Source organism: Lissotriton vulgaris, chromosome 3_1, assembly GCF_964263255.1.
Source record: "Lissotriton vulgaris chromosome 3_1, aLisVul1.2, whole genome shotgun sequence".
In the NCBI taxonomy this organism is placed as follows: domain Eukaryota; kingdom Metazoa; phylum Chordata; class Amphibia; order Caudata; family Salamandridae; genus Lissotriton; species Lissotriton vulgaris.
The window spans coordinates 1034107904-1034130757 of record NC_141689.1 but is presented as its reverse complement, the minus strand read 5'-3'; the positions used below and the strand labels follow the sequence as shown (position 1 = coordinate 1034130757).

At 42.7% G+C, this 22854-nt stretch overlaps 1 protein-coding gene across 2 annotated transcripts in view; it reads left to right on the top strand.

Annotated features, from left to right (window-relative positions):
• LOC147727349 (protein FAM47E-like) overlaps positions 1-22854 on the top strand; it is a 270030-nt gene that overhangs the window by 208779 nt on the left and 38397 nt on the right. For both annotated transcript variants that reach the window (XM_086961439.1, XM_086961438.1), the window contains exons 6-7: positions 4480-4638; positions 15712-15789. In XM_086961439.1, coding sequence (XP_086817565.1) covers positions 4480-4638; positions 15712-15789 — 237 coding nt within the window. The remainder of the gene's footprint in view (positions 1-4479; positions 4639-15711; positions 15790-22854) is intronic.

The window sequence follows — 22854 nt, the reverse complement described above, 5'->3', positions numbered from 1 at the left end:
CGTTGTGCATTGAAAGGCACAACTTGACTTTGTGCCATTGCGGCGGGCGGTGCTTTCAGCACCGCCCGCCACAATGTTACAAATGTGGCGGGCGCATCCTTATTGAGGGTGCGGGACCGCCGCGAGCATTGCGGGCGGTCCTGATTCACGGGGGTATGGCAGGCGGACAAAGTCCGCCCGCCATACTAATGACCCCCATAGTGTCTGAAGGACAGTAATGAAATATTACAATAATGTTGTCTGCCAAGCAAGCCATACTCTCCCCTTTAGTACTTTAGGTAATCCTCCCTAAGACGTCTTAAACATAGTTATCATTTCAGCCAAGTTCCCTATGATTTGGATATATAATTCTTTGTTTACAGACAACAGTTACACATCTGCTTATTTTACTTGCTGTCTCCTCACAACCCCAGTACCTATTATTAATTCAACCTAAGTTCTGTTCACCCTTCAAGTTCAAAAAGGCAAATAAATCTTATCTTTTTAAGCACTTACAACTCCTGGGGTTATAGGTTTGAGGATACAGAAATCATAGTGGTCACTAAAATCATCTCTGATCCTAGTGACTAGCAAAGAGCCACTGCTAATATATCTTCCTCCTTGAATGAATTGCTTTTACCACAGATTTCCTGTGAATATACTGGGATAACCTTCAAAGATTTTCTATTTATGTATCCCTTTTGGTTTATACATAATCATACATTCAGGTGTATGCGTCACAAATAAAAAATGTGTTTTATTGCAACATTGTAATTCAACTTGCTCAAATATTTACATGTTTATTTTAGAATGGTTTGAATGGCTTTTCTAATTATTGTGTTTAAATAAGTAACAATGCTTCATAGAAATGAATATCTTGATTTCTCAGTGTTTATTTTTGAACAGTAAGCAATGTTTACATAATATAAGTAGGTGAAAGGCTAGATGAGCTTTATTAGCTTGACAATGTCCAAAAATGTTCAGATTCAGTATACAAACTAGAATGAAGCATTCTTAGATAGAGAGGAACTTTAATCCAGAGACTTCAGACTATGGATCTTTCAGTATCTGTAAACTCCTTTCCTTGTTGAAGGCTACAGGAATGGCACATGCATTCCTTGGGCTTATCTGCCGGTGTGTGCAGAGAATTACGGCCAGATTCATGAAAGACCCGTTTTGCGAGTCTGAAATAGCGATTCATAAGGAATCGCTAACACAGACTCGCAAAACGGGATTCATGTAGGAATTAAATGCGATTCCTACAGATTCCTTATTTGCGATTAGCAAATTGCTAATCGCAAATAAGGAATAACTCCCCATTCATTCCTATGGGCCAAAAGGCCCATAGGAATGAATGGGGAGAATTCCTTATTTGCGATTAGCAATTTGCTAATCGCAAATAAGATAGCGATTTGAAGGGTGCCAGGGGTGTCCAAAGAACACCCTGTAGCACCCCTTAAATGCACATTTCAACAGGTGTTGCGCACACACATGTCCAAAGGACATGTGTGTGTGTAACATGCAACTTAGAAAAATGCTTTTAAAAGCATTTTTCTAAGTTTTCGCTATTTACCACGAGGTTTGACCTTGCGGTAAATAGCGGCCAAAATTTGCGAATTCGCAATTTTAAAATGTTTCAAGAATAGCATTTAAGGAATCTCTAATAGAGATTCCTTAAATGCTATTCCTCGCAAATTTGCGAGTTCCTAAATAGCGAATTTTGCATTTGGGATGATGAATCCCAAATGCAAAAATTGCACTCGCAAAGGGCCAGATTCTCAGAATCTGGCCCTTTGCGAGCGCAAATATGATTGATGAATCAGGCTGTTAATGTCAGCTGTCTCCTAATTGAACACTGCTTCTAAGATTCAGAAAAGGTACCCATGTGTAGGCCATCCATGAAACTCGAGTAGGCCCCATTTTGGTGCCAAGCTCAGATTAGTTAGCCAAGGGTAGAGAGAAGGGGCGTTTTGAGGCTATCAATGTTGCGAAACCTTAAGATACTGTCAAACTGTTACAATATTTTTTGTTCTACCTATAGACAAATTTCATTGTCACTACCTTGTTTTATTTTTTCATAATGACTACTATTCATATTGGGTGCACCAAGATAGTATTTTAATTTTAATAAATCTTTAAAATATATTCCATGTTTCCTAGAGTTCTTGAGTGTTTTTTTCACCATAAAAGACGGGTTGGGTGCCACAGATTATCCCTGTGAATCTCACAGGATTGTTTGTTACCTAGTATGCACCTTACCCAAGTAATGCTCAGTGAGTTACAGGGTGTTGCAGGCCAGTGGGTTCTCTTTTTCTTATTGGCACATGGACTAAGTCTTTAGTGGCAGATGGTCTAGAAGACCCATTCAAGTGCTGTGTTCTGGGGAGAAATCCAGGAAAGTTTATAATTCTGTTTTGCAAAGAGATATCTGCTCCCAATGTTTCTGTATCTTCATGACACAATTGTAGTGAAGGCAGGTCATTCAAGAGGAAGGATATACTTCCAGTATCTGTAACTCAAAAGTGTATAATTATTTACTGACTTCCCTTTTTTAAAGAACTTTAAGAATTTGCTAGCAGATATCTCTTAAGAAAGGAAAGTTCTGGCTTAGTTAACTTCCCGATACAATTTTATGATCAATTTTCAAAATCATTGTCTCCACTACTAACTCAGGTTTATTCAGAAACACTTCATAATGGTCTAAAACCTCCTTGCATGGGGGTTGCCTTTGGTTAACATTGGTCCACAAGCCAGATGGAGATTCCAAGGTTCATAAAAAATGACTGACTAATTTCTGACTTGAACATAAGCATTACAATTGTTACTTGGAGTTATGGACTACGGACCATCTATTTTAGCTAAATTGATTCACCTTTCCCTGTGCACTTTAGTTAAGGACAGGCATGATCATTCAAACAAATTCTCTGACTAATATAATTAATGTAAATGTTTTTAAATATATTCTCTTTGCAGCTGTTATCTTGATTGAGGTGGAGAGGGACACATTTCCGCGCCAGGATACTTTCTAGTAACAGAGCGCGTTATAAAAGCTTTTATAACATAACATATAACATTTGACCACGGTTCTGCCTCCTTTTGTAAATTTTAATTAGACAAAGTATTCAAGAGCAAAGACATGTGTCAAGACAAGTGGTTTAGCTTCCAATACCATTTCTTTCTGTAGGGGACGACAACGTTGTCCTTTTCCCCCTATTTTGTTTGACCTTGTGATTGAACTTCTTGGGTTGCTTCGCAGTTGGATAAAACATGTTATTGGAGTGTTTTGTTCAGAAAAGAGTCTGAGATTTATTTTATGTTCATGATATTGTTTTGTTATTATCAGATCGTTAGGTGTCCTTGGATCATATCTTAAAGCAAACAGGAAGACTTGTCTGGATCAGTGTTTAAAAATGTATTTATTTTCAGGTTTGAATACCTGTTTTAGGTATTGCACAGAGAGATGAAGCTTTAAATAGTACATTCCATTGTCTTGATGGAGAATGAAGTAGTCAAACAAAAAGTTCACTATCTTAGATTTTAAAATTATTTGTGATCTGCCTCAAATAAGGACGTTCTAGCAAAAATAAAAAGGTATGAAATGTTGCCTCTTTTAAATTTGCCAGTGCGGATTATGGATCATAGTAAATACTAAAAAAATATAAATATGCAGCAAAAGATATTCCATGCATTTCTTGTATTCTTATTGCTTTACCTAAGAACTCTCTGAGTGAAGTTTGTAATATAATGTTCTTAGTTTGTTTGGGGATGAAAGAAAGTTCTGATTTTCGCTTGGGTGATCTTTAAATCTTAAATGTGCCACTGTGGTTTGGGTTTTCCTGATCTAGCCAAATGTCAAGAAGCTTCATAAAATATCATTTGGGTGCACCGATGATGGTAAAAGCAAACCCACGTCGGATGCCTTTGGGTGATGATTCATTAACACAGTTTCTGACAATGCAAACCTCTAGCATGAACGAAACAATGGAAGCAACCATCGCTTTTAAAATAAACAGATGTTGTTCTTAAATTAAGTAATTCCTTATGTCAAATCTTTGGTTTAATAAGGTTATGGGAAATTTTTCCAGAATTAAAACCCTATGAAATTTTGGAGCATCCCCTTTAACATCCTGAAAAAGAATGTAAACTTATCCGTGACAAGTGTAAATCTGCAAACATTTTCAAATGGCCAAAATTTGTGACTTACTATGAGTTTCCTGCCTAGTGCAGGTGTTTATTTTCCTGAAACTCTCTCAACCTGCCCATGTAAGGAAATGTACTCACAGTGGGAGTAAATCCGTTTGCATTTTTGGGAATCTCTAATTGACCTTTACTGATTTACAGTTGTATGCCGTTTATCTGTGCATTCATGCATTCTGATGTATGGAAACGTGTGATAATGGCTTTCTGGGTTTCAAGTTCTGTGAGTAATGTACCGGCCTAGCATTACCACTGTTGCAACTAGCTCAAAATCCTATGTTTTTAATGTTCTGCTATATGCAGGAATCTACTTACCATCCAAGCTGGGTGAAAATAAAGTATGGAGCTTGGTACATTAAGCCGAACCTCTGGAGGAAGCTACTGGCGAACGAGACCTTAAATGATCCCCATGATGGAGAAGATACCATGAGCCCTACATCAAGAATTCGGCTCCATCAACAGGTAAAGAGAGCTCCTGTCTCTGTGAGGCTGTGTTTGGTCTGTGTTGGGGTCTCTCTTTCAGCACAGTCCTCACCTTCTAAATTTGCATTCAGCTGGGCTTCTACTGGTTTCCCTATTCTAAATATATATATATATATCGATTTGGTTGCTCTTTCAAAGCCTAAGTTGCCCTTGGCCAGAATTTTAACTTAACCTTTGAATGAACATCCAAAGTTCTAAAAATTAAATAACTGTGGAAAAAACTCCTCTCTTCCCCCCAACACCCTTGGAACAATCTAACTTTACCCGAGATCTTTTATGTGGCTAAAGCATTTAGGAACAAAGTACAAAAAGCAAATATTTAAGCTGCATGATTTCCCCTTAGGAATGACTTTAGCACTCGAGGACAAAACATTTATCAACAGAGAAATACTAACAAAAATCCACTCCAATAACGTTCCCTCCCATGGGCCATATGTTCACCTTTCTCATTGCTGCAGTGACGGCACCATCTTGCTTTTACTGCACCCACCATCACACACCATCTCACTCTTTTAACTCCTTCTTCCTGTTTGTACTCGAGTCCAAATTAACAGTTGAAGAGTAAATGTCGTTGCGGAGATTTACAACTTCATTTCAACAATCTTTTGCACTTGCAATTTACAAATACTCCCTACGGGACGGGACGCCTCCTGGATATCTACGGATTAGGGAATAGAGCCGGAAGTGCAAATTCACTTGTTTTCGTTTTTTCTCTTAAAGATTATTTTTCCCAATAGACCGATCAGGTGATCTATTCCCTTTTCTACTCTGGAAGGGGAATTTTTCCAAATTTACGTTGGAGTAACACGCCACCATATTTCCAGGGATTTGGATCAGAGTTTGAATGTCAACAAACTCTCAGAGCTTTGTCTGTATTCTTAAATGTACAAGGCACACCACGCTGTGTCCGCTCCTCCTCCCCCCCCTTGCGTGGGGTTTACTGTCGTGTTTTTCTACGACTGACATCTCTGAAGCTTTTGAGCCTTTGCGATCGAAAGACCAGGTCATAATTAACAAAGCAAGTAGTTTGAGAAAACAGAAAACGCGGTATGTGGCGCCACCTAGTGGTAAGGCTGATTAGCTTCCTCAAGAAGAAACATGCCAGGGCTCTGTTATAAGTTGTAACAGGTAGTAGGGTAGGGGGGCCTTAAAAAAGCTCAAGAATCAGGCTTAAGGGGTACTACGCACTTGTGGTAAAGAAATACACAGTAGTAAACCCATTTTAACAGGTCAGGAGTCCGTATGTGAATTTCTGACAGCCTTAAAATAAAAAACTTTTTCATCCTCAAGCAGATGTTTTACCAAGGGCGGACTGGCTTATGGGTCAAACAGGCATTGCATGAAGGGCTCCTCTGAAAGGCCAGTGTGTGGGCCGCTTTTGTGGCTGTTTGTGGACCTGTTTTATGGTCTGCTGACTCTGTTTTTACTGTTGATTTTCCTGATATTACATCAGACGTTGCCTGCAGCATGCTCAAATCGAAGCAGTTTTCCATATACTTTGGTAAACACTTTACATGTTCAAAACTACCCCAATTTGCGAACGTGGACCACTTTCTTAACTTTCTAATTCAATAACGGGTGCCACATTTATTTTGGTGCCTGGGCCTAGTTTCTGTCCCAGTCCGACCCTGATGTTTATAGCCAAAAATGCCCCTGTCATTCGCGAGCCACGTGTTCCTCACCACATTGTAGCAATTCGGGAGGGGGGGGGGGGGTGGAATACCGATAAATGACTTGAGAGCTTAAACCATGCTGCCTTTTCCAAGCAAAGGAAACAATAAAGACACATTTATCGCACTCTTTAATCAAATAATGTAGTGGGCAGCCATAAGTATAAGGTTATGGAGTTGTAGCTAATGAAAGTCTTGGGTACCTACTGCCTAATAATTCGGATTGTCACAAAACATCCTTATTTTATTGAACAGACTTTGAAATAATGTGCCAAATAGATTCAAGATGTTTCCAGCATGAAACTTCCACTATCTATCACTAGAGGGTAGTATGATACCTCTGTTCTTCAGATTCCAAAAAATGGGTTTCTAGTTAATCAAATCTGTGTTAAACCTATTACTTACCGCCGCCACCGCCGCAGAGTCCACAGAGCAGCCAGAACATTGAGCCGCCACCGCCGAGAGTCACTCAAGCATCGCGCCGCCGCTCCGGGGACTACAACACCCGGCAGGCCTCGCGGCGGCGCGCAACTGACGCCAGACGCGGGGGAGAGAGCGCCAGAAGGCGCGATAAATTGGCTGACACCCCGGCAGAGCGGGGGAGAATTACTTACCGCCGCCACCTCCGAGAGTCCACAGAGCAGCCAGAACATTGAGCCGCCACCGCTGAGAGTCACTAAGCCCTCAAGCATCGCGCCGCCGCTCCGGGGACTACAACACCCGGCAGGCCTCGCGGCGGCGCGCAACTGACGCCAGACGCGGGGGAGAGAGCGCCAGAAGGCGCGATAAATTGGCTGAGATTATTAGTTGGAACAACATCTAGTGTCGTAACACCCCTTTTCTGCTTAGTTGAATTTTCACCTTGTTCCAGATTAAAGAGCAGGCAGAACATTGAGCCGCCACCGCCGAGAGTCACTAAGCTCTCAAGCATCGCGCCTCCGCTCCGGGGACTACAACACCCGGCAGGCCTCGCGGCGGCGCGCAACTGATGCCAGACACGGGGGAGAGAGCGCCAGAAGGCGCGATAAATTGGCTGACACCCCCGCGACGAGGGACGCGAGCGGGACGCCCGGGGCTAAGCCCTGGCAAAGGGCGGGCCCTCTACGGCCCTCATCGGCAGGAAGAGACAGGGACAGGGCCCTGACCTCTGTCCAAATCTCTCAAGTAAGTTATAAACACCCAAAAATAACTGTCAGTGTCTGTGATATCATTTTTGACTAACACCCCACGGATCTACATAGACGCTACTTGGAAAAGTTGCCTTTCAAAATGTCAAAAACAAAATCGATTGCCCCCCTCAATACCATAGACAATTATATGGTTCAGAAAGTTGCCAAAATTAATCATGACAGGAGATCATCTTTGGGGTTGAGTTATTCACCAGAATTGCCTACTGACAACACGCCTTTACCTACTCCTGCTCTTGATATTAGCAACGAGGTGTTCCAGACCCCGGAGAACAATTCACTGATCCTAGTAGCCATTGCCGAACCAGCTCCCGAGAGCGCACAGGACAAAGAAATTATTCTGTTAGAAGAGGAGGCCCCTGCACCGGTCCCAGCACCAAGAGTAATGAAGGGGGGGGAGAAGAACATATCCAAACGGGGCGGCCTCCGATCAAGCAAAAAGCGTCCCAATGCATCCCCCCTGGAAAATAGTGGTGATGATACAAGGGATACTATAGGAGGAAAGGTACACTTGGATGAAAATCAATTTAAGAAGTTGCTAAATGCCGTAGATAGTAAGATCAAAACTATAACCAAACCGCTCCTAAGTAAAATAGATCAGCTCACAGAAGAGGTCTCCTGCAAAAATCATTAGAAGAAAAAGCGAAAACCCCATTGCCAAAAACACTCATAGTCGAATCAAAAATTACCCAAACTGCCCCCAGGTTAGATCTACTTGCAAATACTCCTTTGACCACCATGGAGAGTACTGATCTAGGGAGGGGGGGCTTGAGGGATTTAGATTTAGATATTAACAAAGGGGACTCTGCAGGGTCGAGCTACAGAGGCAGAAAAGAAGATGCTAATCTAGAGAAGGGGCCCGTAGAATTAATTGTAGAGGCATCTCCATTAATATTGGTTTTAGCAAACGTCCCCCTGCTGGAACCAGGGCAAGTAGAGAATATTCCTTCCTTGATAAATAAATCACTCCATTGGTTATCAAGGAACATGGCTTTTACTCCGGGAGGCAGGGATCAGTTGGCACAAGAAGTAGTTAAAGCTAGAAGAGTTGAATGGATCGGGGGTGGTACTAAAAAAATTCAAGGGGGATTGTGTGGTGCTACATCTTTCTGATCCAGAAGTTCTGCCAAATATTCTAGCTAACATATACCCCCCCCCCCCCAGCGCAGATCAACTGAAATAGTGCCACTAACTTTGGATTTCTTTTATACAAAAAAAGGTAATACTCTAAATCCAACAATGTTGAAAACTAAATGGAACCCTGTACTAAAAAAAGCCAAAACCCTTGATAATAGAAATAACTGGGGAATCCCGATGGAAAATAGGTTCTCGGCCCTTTCTGGTCTAAGTGAATGTGATTGACTGGAAGAATGGATGAGCACAGGAAAGGTCAAGGTTGTAGAGTTTCATGACAGCGGAAATGATGGTATTATAAAGCACCTAGAAACAAATTGTAGTGAGGGTAAGACACCCAACCCCAGGGAACATACTCACAGTATAGTAGAGCACACCCCACTAAATACCCACACTATTGTATGCAATGAGGAAAGTAGTCCTTTATCCCCCTTGTCCCCTCCTAATCAGGGTATACCATCACAAGAGTGGACTACTCACATGAAAGGTAGCATTACATTTATTTCTTGGAATTTAGCGGGAATTCACCATAAATTAGAAACCCCCGAATGGTGTGAGTTTATTGACTGCCATGATGTTATCATGCTGCAGGAAACTTGGGCAGTGGCACCAGTTTTTCGGCAGGGCTTCTTAAACTTTTATGTACCTGCGAAAAAGAATACTAAAGGGCGGCCCTCAGGGGGTCTAACTATTTGGGTACGACAATCCTTACAATGTACCATCAAGCAGAGACCCATTAGTAATTGTGACCTACTCCCACTAGTGTTCACCTGGGCTGATGGCCATAACTTGGCCGTATATAATATCTATGCCAGGGGAACTCAAGGGGGCATAGCCTCTGATGTGATAGGTGCATTAGATAATGACTTAGAGACTCTACCCACACAGTACACTATCCTAGTGGGGGGAGACCTGAACACAACATTCGAACCACTAGGATTTGAGGATAACAAACTGGCACTAGAGGAAGATACCAAATGGGGAATTCCCCAATTGGATCTGCCGATGGTAAAAAAGTGGACAGAAGTGGCAATACAGGTTAAGAGTCTATGCCTGGCCAGGGGATTGAGGGAAGTAAATGGCCGCACCCCGTCTGACCCACAGGACAAGCACACCTTTGATAATTTGAGGTCAAGTAGCAGGATAGACTACATCCTTATAGATGTTAGAGACTGGCATAAAGTGGTAGATATGCAAGTGACACCGAGATTGGAGAGTGATCACAACCCGTTGTGCCTGCTCTTTAATCTGGAACAAGGTGAAAATTCAACTAACCAGAAAAGGGGTGTTACGACACTAGATGTTGTTCCAACTAATAATCTCCGCCACATTAAATGGGCAACTTTGGTAGATAAACCCGGGGATATGCAGGCCTTAGAGGAGATAGTTACCGAAGAGGTTACCAGACTACAGATTCATACCAATGAACTAAATTTTAATCAACTGATTGAAGAGCCACAGCCAACGTTTTTTGCTAATTTACAGAGGTTATTCTTCAAAACAACCCAGCAGAGGAAGGGTCCTAGACCACCGATAAAAAGAGGGTGGTATGACCACTCCTGCGGAAAAGCGCGACATAAACTCAGTATAGCGTTGAGGACTAAAATAGGAGTACTAAAGGCCAGGGATGATTACAGGAAAGCACAAATTAGGGAAAAAGACTGTGGGATGAGAACATATGGCTAGATCTGAAAAAAGCATGTGCAGCCAAACAACAGAAAGAGTTTTGGGCCATCTTAAAGTGGGGCAGTGGGGGAATAGCAGACTGCCCGAAAAATCATGTAGCAAAGGAAGCATGGGTGGACTTTTTTAAACCACAATACGCAGACAATCTACCTCCTCCAATTGAAACCCCACCAGAAAGGGTATTCTATACTTATGGAATATTCTCATTGAAAGACGTAAACGAGGCAATGGACGGGGTAACTAGAGGAAGGGCGCCAGGAATTGATGGAATACCGGCGGATGTGTTTTTATCTGACAGGGCCAACTGGTGTAAATATTTTGTATGGCTTGGTAACGCCATCACACAAGGAGCAATGCTCCCAACAACATGGAAGGGTGCGGAGATAATACCAGTTTTCAAAAAAGGGGATAAGGCTTTACCGAGTAACTACAGGCCCGTCAGCCTTATCGACTCTGCACAAAAATTGATGGGCAGGATGATACAAAACAAAATACAAGCCTGGATAGATGATAAGGATATCCTTTCCCCGTATCAAGCTGGTTTCCGCCCATTAACTAGTTCTGTTGACCAGGTATTCCACTTCTTAACTATGTTCTGGAAAAATGTAACCCTGACAAATGGCCCATTATATGCTGTTTTCGTTGACCTGAAGTCAGCGTTTGACTTAGTACCCCGACAAAAACTTTGGATTGTTTTGCGGGATCTCGGAATAAGCCCAGAATTGCTGACTTTGCTCGTGAGGATGCACGAAAACAACTATGCCCGGATTAGGTGGGGTGCCCAGGGAGATGTCACTGAATCCTTCCCTGTGGAACGAGGGGTAAGGCAGGGCTGTGTCCTGGCCCCCACCCTATTCTCCCTCTACATCAATGGTATAGTTGACTTTTTAAAGCAATTTCCGACAGATGCCCCGATATTAGATGGGGAGCGGGTTCCAGTACTAATGTTTGCTGATGACACCTTGCTGGTCTCGCGGACCCCTAGTGGCCTACAAAAGACAATCAACGCTTTTGGTGACTTCTGTCGGATTCGGGGTTTGGAACTAAATACAACAAAGACTAAGTTTATGAACCTGAATTCTGCCAAGAAATTCAAGGGGAAAATGCATTTTAATGGATCTTTATTGGAGGAAGTGAATGCCTTCACCTATCTAGGTATTTCCCTACAGGCCAACATGAATTGGAAATCCCATATGGACTCTGTGGTGCTAAAGTTCAATCAATTGGCCGGGGAAATAGCACAAAAACATAAATTTTCATTTACAAAACCCATTCAGCCAATAATGGAGATTTACAGTATGAAAGTGTTGGGCGCTTGCCTTTACGGATCAGAGCTATGGGGCTTCACCAACTTGAGTACACTAGTCGTTGCAGAAAACAAATTTCTTCGTCGAATGACTGGTGTCCCCCAGAGCACCCCATCGATCCCGCTCCAATATGATCTTGGGAGGAAAAAGATCGAGGACATGGCCAGATTGCGTCCCCTCCTATACTGGAGGCGTATAAAAACTACTCCTGACTTGGGACATTACGCATCTGCCCTCACAGACGTTGTTAGCTCTGATCGGTTTCATAAAATACCATGGCTTAAAGAAATTAGGAACTTGCTCCAAAAATTGCACCTAGATCATTTGTGGACTGCAGTAGACCCACATGCCTTTCCATCTAAGGCATCATTGAAAAAAATGTATTGGGACATGATACATAATACTGTTCTGACTTCCAACCAACCATCCATGTTGACATCCCAGTTCTTGGATTCTAAAATTACCCCTAAATGCGAACAGTACTGGGATTTGATTTCTAAACACCTAGATAGGAAGCTGTATTTCCAGTTTAGAATTGGCTCTCTACCCCTTAATGCAGTGGTTCCCAAAGTGTGCGCCGCGGCGCCCCGGTGCGCCGTGATGAGAAGCCAGGGGCGCCGCCGCGCAGGATGTGGAAACTGCAGCCTAAGAAATGTTACATCCCTTCCCCTGTGAAGTGTGGACGGTGCACCCCGAGTGTCTTGATTAGGCCATAGTCTATGTTCCCTCTAACCTGGGCAGCCGCCACAGTGTAATAATCACCGCGCAGGGGGGCCTTAAGGAGCGCACAAAACAAAGGAATCTCCTGCTGACAGGAGAAGCGCTCTCGATGGCCTGCTAATTAGTAAGTGTGACGTTTTTCTCCTGAAGGTGCGACTCCCCTGCCCCACCATCGCCATTCTCTGAAGAAAATCAAGTGACAAACTGTTTTTGAGACGGCAATAGCAGACAAGATTAAAACACGTTGCAAGCATTTTTGTGTGGGTACTACCATTTTTATAATAAAAGCATAAGCTTTTACTTGATGCTTGTATTTAAAAGATGTTGCTGCTAAAAAAAGCCTCGACCGTTGCAAGAAAATAGTGTCATGTTCAACATTTAATTAGGGATGTAGAGAAATACCAAGCTGGAAAATGAGGCCGGTTGAAAATTACTGCCATAAAATAATCTGCCTCTCATACATGCTGTTCTCCACCTCTAGGAAACACATTTCCCTACTTATATTTTTAAGCTATATTATACAACTGAGCAGTGTGCATTTTGAGGGGAAGATGAGCAGTGTACCAGTTTCAGTGTAGGGGGAGGGATGCAACTTTGTGAATTTACAGTGAGAGCAGGGTTAGTAATGGGCATAGTACACGCTGGAAGGAGTGAGAGTCATCAGAAGTGCATAGTGAAGTGATTGGATAAGTGCAAGGTGAATTGTGTGAATGTAGGGTCAGCAGTGTGCCTGTGTGAGAATGAGGAAGTGTTCATTCTGTGCAGGGTGAGCAAAGTATGTTTTGAGTGCAGGTTGAATAGTGTGTATTGTGAGTGCAGTGTTTGGGTGTGGCTTTATGACTATACAATGAGTTGTTTGCCTAAATGAGTGCAGTGAGTAATGTGAGGGCAGAGTGAGTGATATGCATAGGGAGATCAAGGTGAAAAGATTGCTTGCAGAGTGTAGACTGAGTGGTTTGTCTGTGTGAATGTATTGTGACTCGTGTCTGTGTAAGCGTGAAATAAGCAGTAGGTCAGTGTGTGTACAGTGAATAATGTGCTTGAATGCAGAATTTATGTGCGTTTATAAGTGTATCTGATTATTGGGTAAGCAAAGTGCCTGAATGTAGGGGGACCTGTTTCGGAACAATCAAAGTACCTAAACCTGAGATTAATCAGTGGCTGTTCTATTTAATCCAAAAGAAAGAGTTCCTAAGCAAAGGAACAAGAGATGTTACCACACTAACATCATATGTACAATAAATGATTAATAAAAATACAAGAAACCAGGATTTTTTGTTGTCTGAAAATTATTATTTAAGTTCAAGGCAAAAAAATATATTTCTGTACAAAAGGGGTGAGCATTCACATGGGGTAGGGTACATACATAGATATAACTTGGATATTCAAGGTATTGGTTATTTTTCCTTTGACATGAAACAGAATGCACATTCTGTTTCATGTCATCTTTTGATTTTCTTCTGACTTTTAGTTGAAATCAATTAATTACTGTGCTTAAGCAGTCTGGACTCAATATTTGGATATGTCAAAGGAAAAATAACCAATACCCTGAATATCCAAGTTATATCTATGTATGTACCCTACCCCATGTGAATGCTCACCCCTTTTGTACAGAAATATATTTTTTTGCCTTGAACTTAAATAATAATTTTCAGACAACAAAAAATCCTGGTTTCTTGTATTTTTATTAATCATTTATTGTACATATGATGTTAGTGTGGTAGCATCTCTTGTTCCTTTGCTTAGGAACTCTTTCTTTTGGATTAAATAGAACAGCCACTGATTAATCTCAGGTTTAGGTACTTTGATTGTTCCGAAACAGGTCCTAACAGTGCTGAAAAACTATTGAACAAACAAAACCCCTTGCTGGCCATTTCCTATTATAACAAACTTTGCCCGAGCCCGCAAGGGTATATTGGGTTGCTCACCTCCCTATTCACTGAATGTAGGGGGAGCAATGTGTCTGTGTGAGTGCAGGGTAAGCGATGAGTCTTCAGAAGTCTAGGATGAGGAGTGTGCTGACTGAGTGCAGGGTGAGTATGTGCCTGAGTGTACGTTTTTAGCTGTATTGTGTGTGCAGGATGAGGGGTATACTTGTATAAGTGCAGGGTGCAGACATTGTCAATCCTTGTTAGACAATTTTGCTAATATCACTCAGTTGCGCATACAAACAAGAAATGTGTGCACACAAACAGGTCACTGCCACACAGAGACAAAAATAATTAGAGGGAACACTGGTCTATATTTTAATATCAGAGAAGCTCAGGCATGATGTGCAGATGTATTTAAAGTTCCGAAAGCTAACTTATTTTGGAAAGTGAAACGAGTCACAGAAGGACGGAAGTGCTAAAACATAAAATCAAATAGTCACTTATTCTTGTACAAAATGTGCAGAAATGATTTCCTGACATTTCTGATATGTACCAGTGCATGGAACTCATGAAATGCTATTGTTGCAAAGGTGCTGAGAAGTGCCAGAAATCTCCCTACTAAAGCAAAGAATTGCAGGTAGCCAGCATCAGACAGGACCTGCCCATTAAAAAAAGCTTCAATTAGAACATTACCTCAAAACATGATAAACATAGTGGCATGCCAGTTGATTGCCAGGACGTATCCTTCAGTACATCATTAGAGCAGTTGCCTTTGTATATATGGGATGATATAGACCAGTGGTTCCCAAAGTGTGTGCCGCGCCCCGGTGATCCCCCCTCCCTCCCACCGGCCCACCGGTAAAAAAAATTGTGGGGAGCCACGGCCAACTGCCAATTAGGTCAAGGGAGCCACGGGTCAAAAAATTTTGGGAACCACTGCCTTAATGCCTACACTGCCAAATGGTCCCCTGGCAATGTAAATACTTGCTCTTATTGTAAAGTACATGTAGAGGACATCCCACATTTTCTGTTTGCCTGCCCATTATATGCTGCCCCAAGAAGTAGATGGCTAAAACCGGTTTGTAGGAATTTGGGGACAAGGAAATATCTAGAGGCACTAAGGATATTAAGATCAAACTGTGCCCCCAATCTTGCAATCGCTGTAGCCAAATACTTGGGGTGGGCCTGGATAATACGCACGCGCACTTTAAAACTGTAATTAATTATGGGAAATGTAATTACAATGACACTTTAATTCGCCAAGGCCTCGTGCTGTGACTCGGATTTTACAATGTATGAATTTTATAAATTGAAATATTCGCCAGCACTGTATAAATTGATGGTATTTAATATGTATTTTATCTTGTTCTTAAAATTCTAGCGTAGTATTTATTCTGTTTAGTTTAGGGAAATATGCTTTTATGACAATGCTGTCGAATAAAGTATTTAAACTTGAACTTGTTAAACCTATTTTCAGGATGCGGAACTAATGGAACTCCACGGAACAGCGGCTTTTAAGGAATTTATCGAGAACAAGGGCTACAGGAACCCCGAGGTAAGAAAGCAATAGTAATAGTGATGACACCAAGCCACGGGGAAACGATTGGGAGAGAGTAACTTGTTGTAAATGATCTGCTGTGTTCTGCATTTTTCAAAATGCCTTTAATTTAAGGGCAAGTGAAGGAAAAGGGGAATCCATCCGTATCCGGCTGCTTTTAGAGCAACAACCCGCCGGAGGTGAGGGAGACCAAAACAAAGGCCTTATTTAAAGTCGTCACTGCAATGGAGGGAAACAAAAACACACATTTATCACATCACACGAACTTTAAAAAAATATGAGTTGGAGACAGGTTTTTGATTTTGTTCAACCCCTGTATGCAAGATACGTGCATTCACTGGAAGAATGTCAGATGTATCGGTCTGTGTGAGTAATTACACACATATTGATTTAAATACTACACATTTTTTTAATGTAATTCTATTATAGCACTGCTCATCATAGTGTAAGGTAAATCAGTGCTTTACATCACACTCACAAACAACTAATTTAGTACAAAACATATGCTATTGCAATTTCTATAAGTGTATCACCTGTGTGTGGGTGAGTGAGTGACTGTGTGTGTGAGTGGCGGTGTGGTTGTGTAAGTGGGTCTGGGAGTGTCTGTGTGGGTGTGTGAGTGGGTGTATGAGGGGTTGTGTGGGTGACTGTGCGAGTGACAGTGTGGGTCTATGAGTGGGTGTATGTGGTTTTTTATTTGGGGTCTGGATCCGCAGATCCGCTGCAGAGCACACAGAGGGTCGCACATAGCACCGCGGTGGATCCACAAACTGTTGTGCGCTAAAAAAAATGTTTTTAGACAATTTCTTGCTCATGAGCGGTCCCTCAAAGACCCCTCCATCAGTCCCATGGGTTCGGGGTACTTTTACTGAGACCCCTTCGATCACTTTTAAATGTTATTTTTCCCATGGGAACTGCGTCTAGATGCACAAAATGGCAGTCGCAACTTTCTTTTCAGGTTGCGGCAAGTCAATCAAGGCATTGATGTTGGTGCGTGACTCCGCGGATCTGCCGTGGTGGATCCGTGTCTTTAGATGCACATAAATCTTTTTACTTTACTAACTCCAAAACAACTGAACAGATTTACACCAAATAAAAAAAAGCAATCTTTCTGGACTAAGGTCTAGGTTTCTGCCAAAGTTGGTGTGATTCCGTTCAACGATTCAGGCTCTAGTTGTGTCTAAAATCCCTATAGGAAATTGAATGGGGAAAATGTGTCATGTGAACTCCCCTTTTTCTCAGCCCCCGCTAGATGGATCACCCTGAAAATTTCCAGACAGCAGCTCAAGTGACTGGATAACTAGTCTTGAAAAGTTTGTGAAAATTTGTCAAACCGCACCGAAGTTATTAGTAAAACAAAAAACGCTCTTTCTATGGAAACTAGGTCCTAACTATAACTACCTACTGGCAACTGCCAGTAGGTAATAAATATATGTGTGCCCCTGTATATCGTTGTACAGGAAATGTTACATATGACAGGGAGGGTTAGAAGGTGCAGAAGTCACTTATCGTCCTTAGTGGTAGGTAATATGCGTTAAGGGCGTGTAGTCGGATTTGAAATGTAACAGTGTTTAGGGTTGTCTGTACTATCAAGACTTTATTATCCCAAGGAAACTTTTTTAGCAACCTCAGAATAACAATAGATTGAGATAAGAAAAAATAATAAGATTCTAAACCCATGCCTTGCAGTTTGCATGCTGCTTGTTGATACAGGCTCATAGCTTACTGTTCTATATTAGAAGGTTTGCAGCTTATTAACTTCACATAACAAAAGGAGCTGTGTGACAAGCAGTAACCAACTTACCTATCTTTAAAATATATAATTCTTGCATGTTACATGATGTCAAAACTGTGGCGAGACAAAACACCGATCCTGCCATTATTATTTTCCTCAGCAAATTACCGGGTGCACAGAGATCTCTGCTTCAGGTGCCTTACCCTGTAGGATTTTTTTAAATGGCCAATTAAGTAAGCGGGAACAGATTTACTGTTGCATTTCTCCTTGTTTCCAGGTTTGTTGCAGCAAAGGTTTTTTTTTTAAATGAACACATACGTTGACTGCTCTATTTATAATTCTACCCATCTTGATACTGCTCCTTTTCCCCACACCACACATTGGCCCCCAATTTATGGATATCTGTTAGAGACGTCTAGCTGCAGATTCATTACCATTGAATTTCACAGGCGTCAGGCTGGATCTGGAAGCTTTTGCTCGAGCAATACCCCATGGCCGCACCGTCGGGTGGCTCCATTTGGCTCCACGTGATGTCATCAGCGGCGCGGGTTAGGAGGTCACGGTCACTTATATAGGGGTCACCCAGGCACGCGGACGTCAGTTCTTTTCTTTCCATGCCAGTTAAGCACTGATCCGGGAAGATCCACCCTATGAAGCTTTTTGACAGATCTTTTTCAACTTTTTGTCGACTTCAGAATTTTTTCTACATTGTGTGCGAGGATGTCTTCGAGGAAGACAGGATTTAAACTGTACGGTGCTTGCCACCGTATGATATCAGTTACCGATCACCGCCTCGTCTTTGTCTAGTGTCTCGAGCGCGACCACGATTCGAAGTCTGTCGGGCTATGGCTACGAAGGCCTTGCGGTAGAAGGCTATAAAGTCCCTTGCAGTCTTCACCAACCAGCGAAACTGCGCGGAGGTCCCAATCCTGATCAAAAAAGAGGAAGTTGCGCCCCCGGAGCTCCAAGTCCTCTTCGTCCCACTCTAGGTCATCGGGATACTCTGGGAACAGGCACAAAAAAAGAAATCCAAGCGGACTTCATCTTTGCCTCGACTGTCGTCCCTCAACGACCAAGGTAAGGAGCACCGATGCTCTAGGCACAGTTCTGTGGAGCCGGAGCCAAGGTCGACTCTTCACCTCCCTCCCTTTCCGGGTGGGGGAGTGACGCGCTTAATTAAAAGATTTTTAAGAGGCCGTGCACCGCATATTTGAGTGGCCCGACCCCTCTGGTGTGCTCTCGGGCCTGAATGGGCCCTATCGGACCCAACACCATTGGCTCCGGCCACGGTGCCGGTGGGCCCTCAGGAATTCGATCCCAGATCAGGGACAAAGCTGGTCGTGCCAACACGCCCTTTCCCAGCATCGGACCCAAAGTCAGTGCTGCTGGTGCCGGCACCATCCTTATCCCCAATGACAAGGAGTTGGAACAGCGTCACTCGACGCTGATTCTGACAGAACCTAGGGGTTCCATGTTGTCACCTGATCATTTTGAGGATGTTTTAGACTCAGGAGAGGCATGGAAGGGGTCTATTGACCCTTTTGAATACCAGGATGTTTCTGCAGTGCAGATGGACTGGTATGGGTAACCTGGGGAGACCCGTGGACTGGACACTTCTCTAGATACTGGCATGCTCTGTCCGCCAACTGTGGCTATGGAGAAGGGGGCATCTTGTGCCATGGTGGTTAAGAAGGCAGCTGGGTCCTCAGGCTAACCGAAGCGCTTCAACCTGGGGCTTGGACCTTCAAACTCCTTTTGCCCTTTAATGAGGCACCTACTGATGTCCTTCTAGGCACACTGTTAAAGCCTAGCACAGGGGCTCCTGTTAATAGGACAATTGCACGCCACCATTGCCCGGCTCCGGGTGACCCAGCACCCAACCCCTGAGAGCTTGGTGGTGCAGGCTGCTACCTCCCAGGGTGCATTCCCTTACCTCCCCTCCAGATAGGGAATCCAAGAGGCTGGACTCACTTTGGAAGAAGATGTTTTCTTCCTCCATCCTGGCATTGTGGTCAATGAATACTGCATGCTTTTTGGGCTGTCTTTCCCACTCCCTTTGGGAGACGGTTGCTCATGTGCGGCCACAAGTCCCGGAGGAGGCCCGGGCTGCCCTCTCTCAGGTGGTTAAGGACAGGAGAGATGCAGGTCCAGATCACTCTTGGCCCAGATCCAACAGACACAAAATCACTTTTTAAAATTTTTATGACCCATATCGACAGGTGGAGGAACCTAAATCACCTACAACTAAATGGAGGAAAAACTGAAATAGTTCTTTTTGGCAAAGCACATGAACACTGGTCAAGTGATTGGTGGACTCAAACCCTTGGCCCTTGCCCAGTGCCAAGACAATCAGTTTGGAACTTAGGCATCCAAATAGACAACCAACTGTCTATGAAAGACCAGGTCAACTACCTAATTGGTTCCTGTTTTGGCATTATGCGAAATTTACGCAAAGTTTTTAAATGGCTCCCAATGGAAGCCAGGAAGCCATTAGTCCAAGGTTTGATCATCAACCGTATGGATTACGGAAATGCTTTGCTGTCTTCAATAAATGAAGATCTTCTTACCAGGCTCCAAGTCTTGCAGATTACTGCTGCCAGGTTGGTGCTGAATCTGCCTTCGGGATCCCTTTCGGCACCCAACTTAAGACTTCTTCACTGGCTTTCTGTCAGGATGCGGACCCGTTTCAAGATTCTCCGCCTAACCCATAAGAACATATACGGCAATGGTCCTGGTTACTGGAAAAAGAAACTCAGTTGGTTGGCATGAATCCGCACAATTCGTACCACCTGGTGTTTCCCAACCTTTCCTGATAAAAATGCCACCCCAATTTAGTGGCTGGTACTAGTGCCCGTGACAGAAATAGGGCTAATGGGAGTTCCCCGCAAGGCCATTGGCTGACAACCACACTTAAAAGGTTAAGTGTAGAGTGGCGAGGGCACTCTGTCTGTGGTAAACCCTGACAAGAGCAAGAATTGCAGTGCACAGAGTCAATGACACAGCAAGGGCCACAGTACCTAATGTAAACAAAGAAAAACGCTCCTCTCACCTTCTGTTGAGTGGTAAAAGATATCATTGATTGGGGTACAGTCCCATCTCAAACTCCTGGGCCCTGGCAGCACTGCACCTCCTGCACTAATGATAGCCACACCTCTGCACCGTTTTTCCTCCGTGATGAATTTACAAAAATAATAATTCAATTACGTTTTGCTTCAATTTATTTTGTAATTTCACTTGTTAAGGTTAGAAAAGTGTGCCTCCAAGTTGCCTGTTGTTTTGTCAGGTGTAACTTAATATTTTAAATAAAACTAGTAATTTATCTTAAGCAGTTTAACATTTTGGATTTTTTGTTTGGTTTTTGTTTTAGCCACAAACTACGTATTAGATGTTTAATTTAATCAAATGGCAGTTTAAACATTAAAAATTACAACTCCATAAAAATCTTAACATTGAAATAAGGTTCTTCTGTGACAGATCACACATTCACTTTTGATAACAAAGGTTTTAAACATTTATTTGCCTGAATACATTTTTTATAGCAAAATAACACATACTCCAAATCCCTTGGATTTGAGTGGCTTTGAAGACACCTCTGTTGACATAAGCTATCTTAGAGTCTGATTCAGAGTTGGACCTCAATGGAAAATTCTCTGGTTTCTGAAGTAAGCACAACATTTACATCTACAAGGATAATATGGTGGAGGAAATTCCATTGCTGGACAGGGATAGTACTGTGGGAGGAATTTGCAACACTGTATTCTCTTCCGTATCTAGGGGTAAATTTACAAAATTGTCATGCAGCGCTGCAAGTCACCTTGCTGTGCTGCACTGCCTGATAGCGAAAAGAAAATGGAGGAAAGTGCCATATTTAAGTAATTACAGGGCATTCCTACCTTTTTCCCTGCGCTGGCGCCCTTTTGGCAGCCTATCGCCAATGCAGGCACCTTTGCACCATGGTGCAAGGGTGCCTCCATTGCATTCAGGATTGTTTTTGTTCAGGATGGTGCACCTTCCTGCACAAAAACAAACCTGAGAGGTATATTTCTCTATGTGAGCTGCACAATGCAGCACACATAGAAATAGGATGTACTGGGGAGAAATAAAGATTTTTGTCTTGTTACGCATCTCCTGGGAAGGCGTAACTTTTTAGCACGTTCTCAAGTTTACCAATTCTGGGAATATGCCAAAATCCACGGGAGTTGCGTTGGAACATCCATACAACTCTCATGGAACGCCTTCCTAGGGCAGAGTAGCTTTGCTCCAGATTTATGGAACAACTCAGGACAACCACAGTAGCCTTGCATTTCTCTCATAAATCTAATTTTGGACTTGCTTCGCGCTTGCACAACGTTGCTTGGTGCAAGAGCAACGCAACTCCTGTCATAAAAATGCCCCTCAGTGTTTAGGAAATGTAACACTTCTGAGCCACGAGAAATGGCCTAAGGCATGTTTCGGTACAAGACCAGATGGGCTCGACCTTTACTAATTTGCTAAGGCCTGCAGTTTGCTTTAGGAGAACTTAGGCATAGATGCATCAAGGTAAAATCCGCTCGCAAAGGGGCAGATTCTCAGAATCTGCCCCTTTGCGACCGGTGTTTTTGCATTTGGGATGCATCATCCCAAATGCAAAAATTGCAAATTAAGAAATCACAAAATTGCGATTACTTGCATTTAAGGAATCTGAAATTGAGATTCCTTAAATGCAATGCATTAAAGTTTAAAAAATAGCGATTTCGCTAATAGGGCTCGCAAATTACCATGAAGTTCAACTTCATGGTAATTTGCAAAAACTTTGAAAAATGCACGAAAGTGTATTTTTCAAAGTTTCATGGTGCGCACACACATGCCCTAGGGGCATGTGTGTGCGCAACATAAGTGCACAGATCAATTTCAGGGATGCAACAGGGTGTCCTTTGGACACCCCTGTACCCTTGAAATCGCATTCTCAATTTGCGATTCGCTAATTGCGATTCGCAAATTCTGAATTTCTTCCCATTCATTCCTATGGGCCTCTAGGCCCTTAGGAATGAATGGGGAGGTATTCCTTAATTGCGACTCACAATTTGCGAGTCGCAATTAAGGAATTTTAAGAAATCGCTATTTTGTTACTGATTTTTTCATGCATTGCATTTTGCTATTCCTTAATTCCGAATCGTTATTTTTCGCTATTAAGGAATAGCAAAATGAGCTCTTGATGCATCTGGGGGTTAATGATTGAGAGTGTCTAAAGCCTCCAAGTGATTCAGAATGCCTTAGGGTGTCAGGTGGACTTTAACCAAAGGCTCTCAGAGGTATTCACAAATGCCAGAATGGTTGTTTCTTTGCTG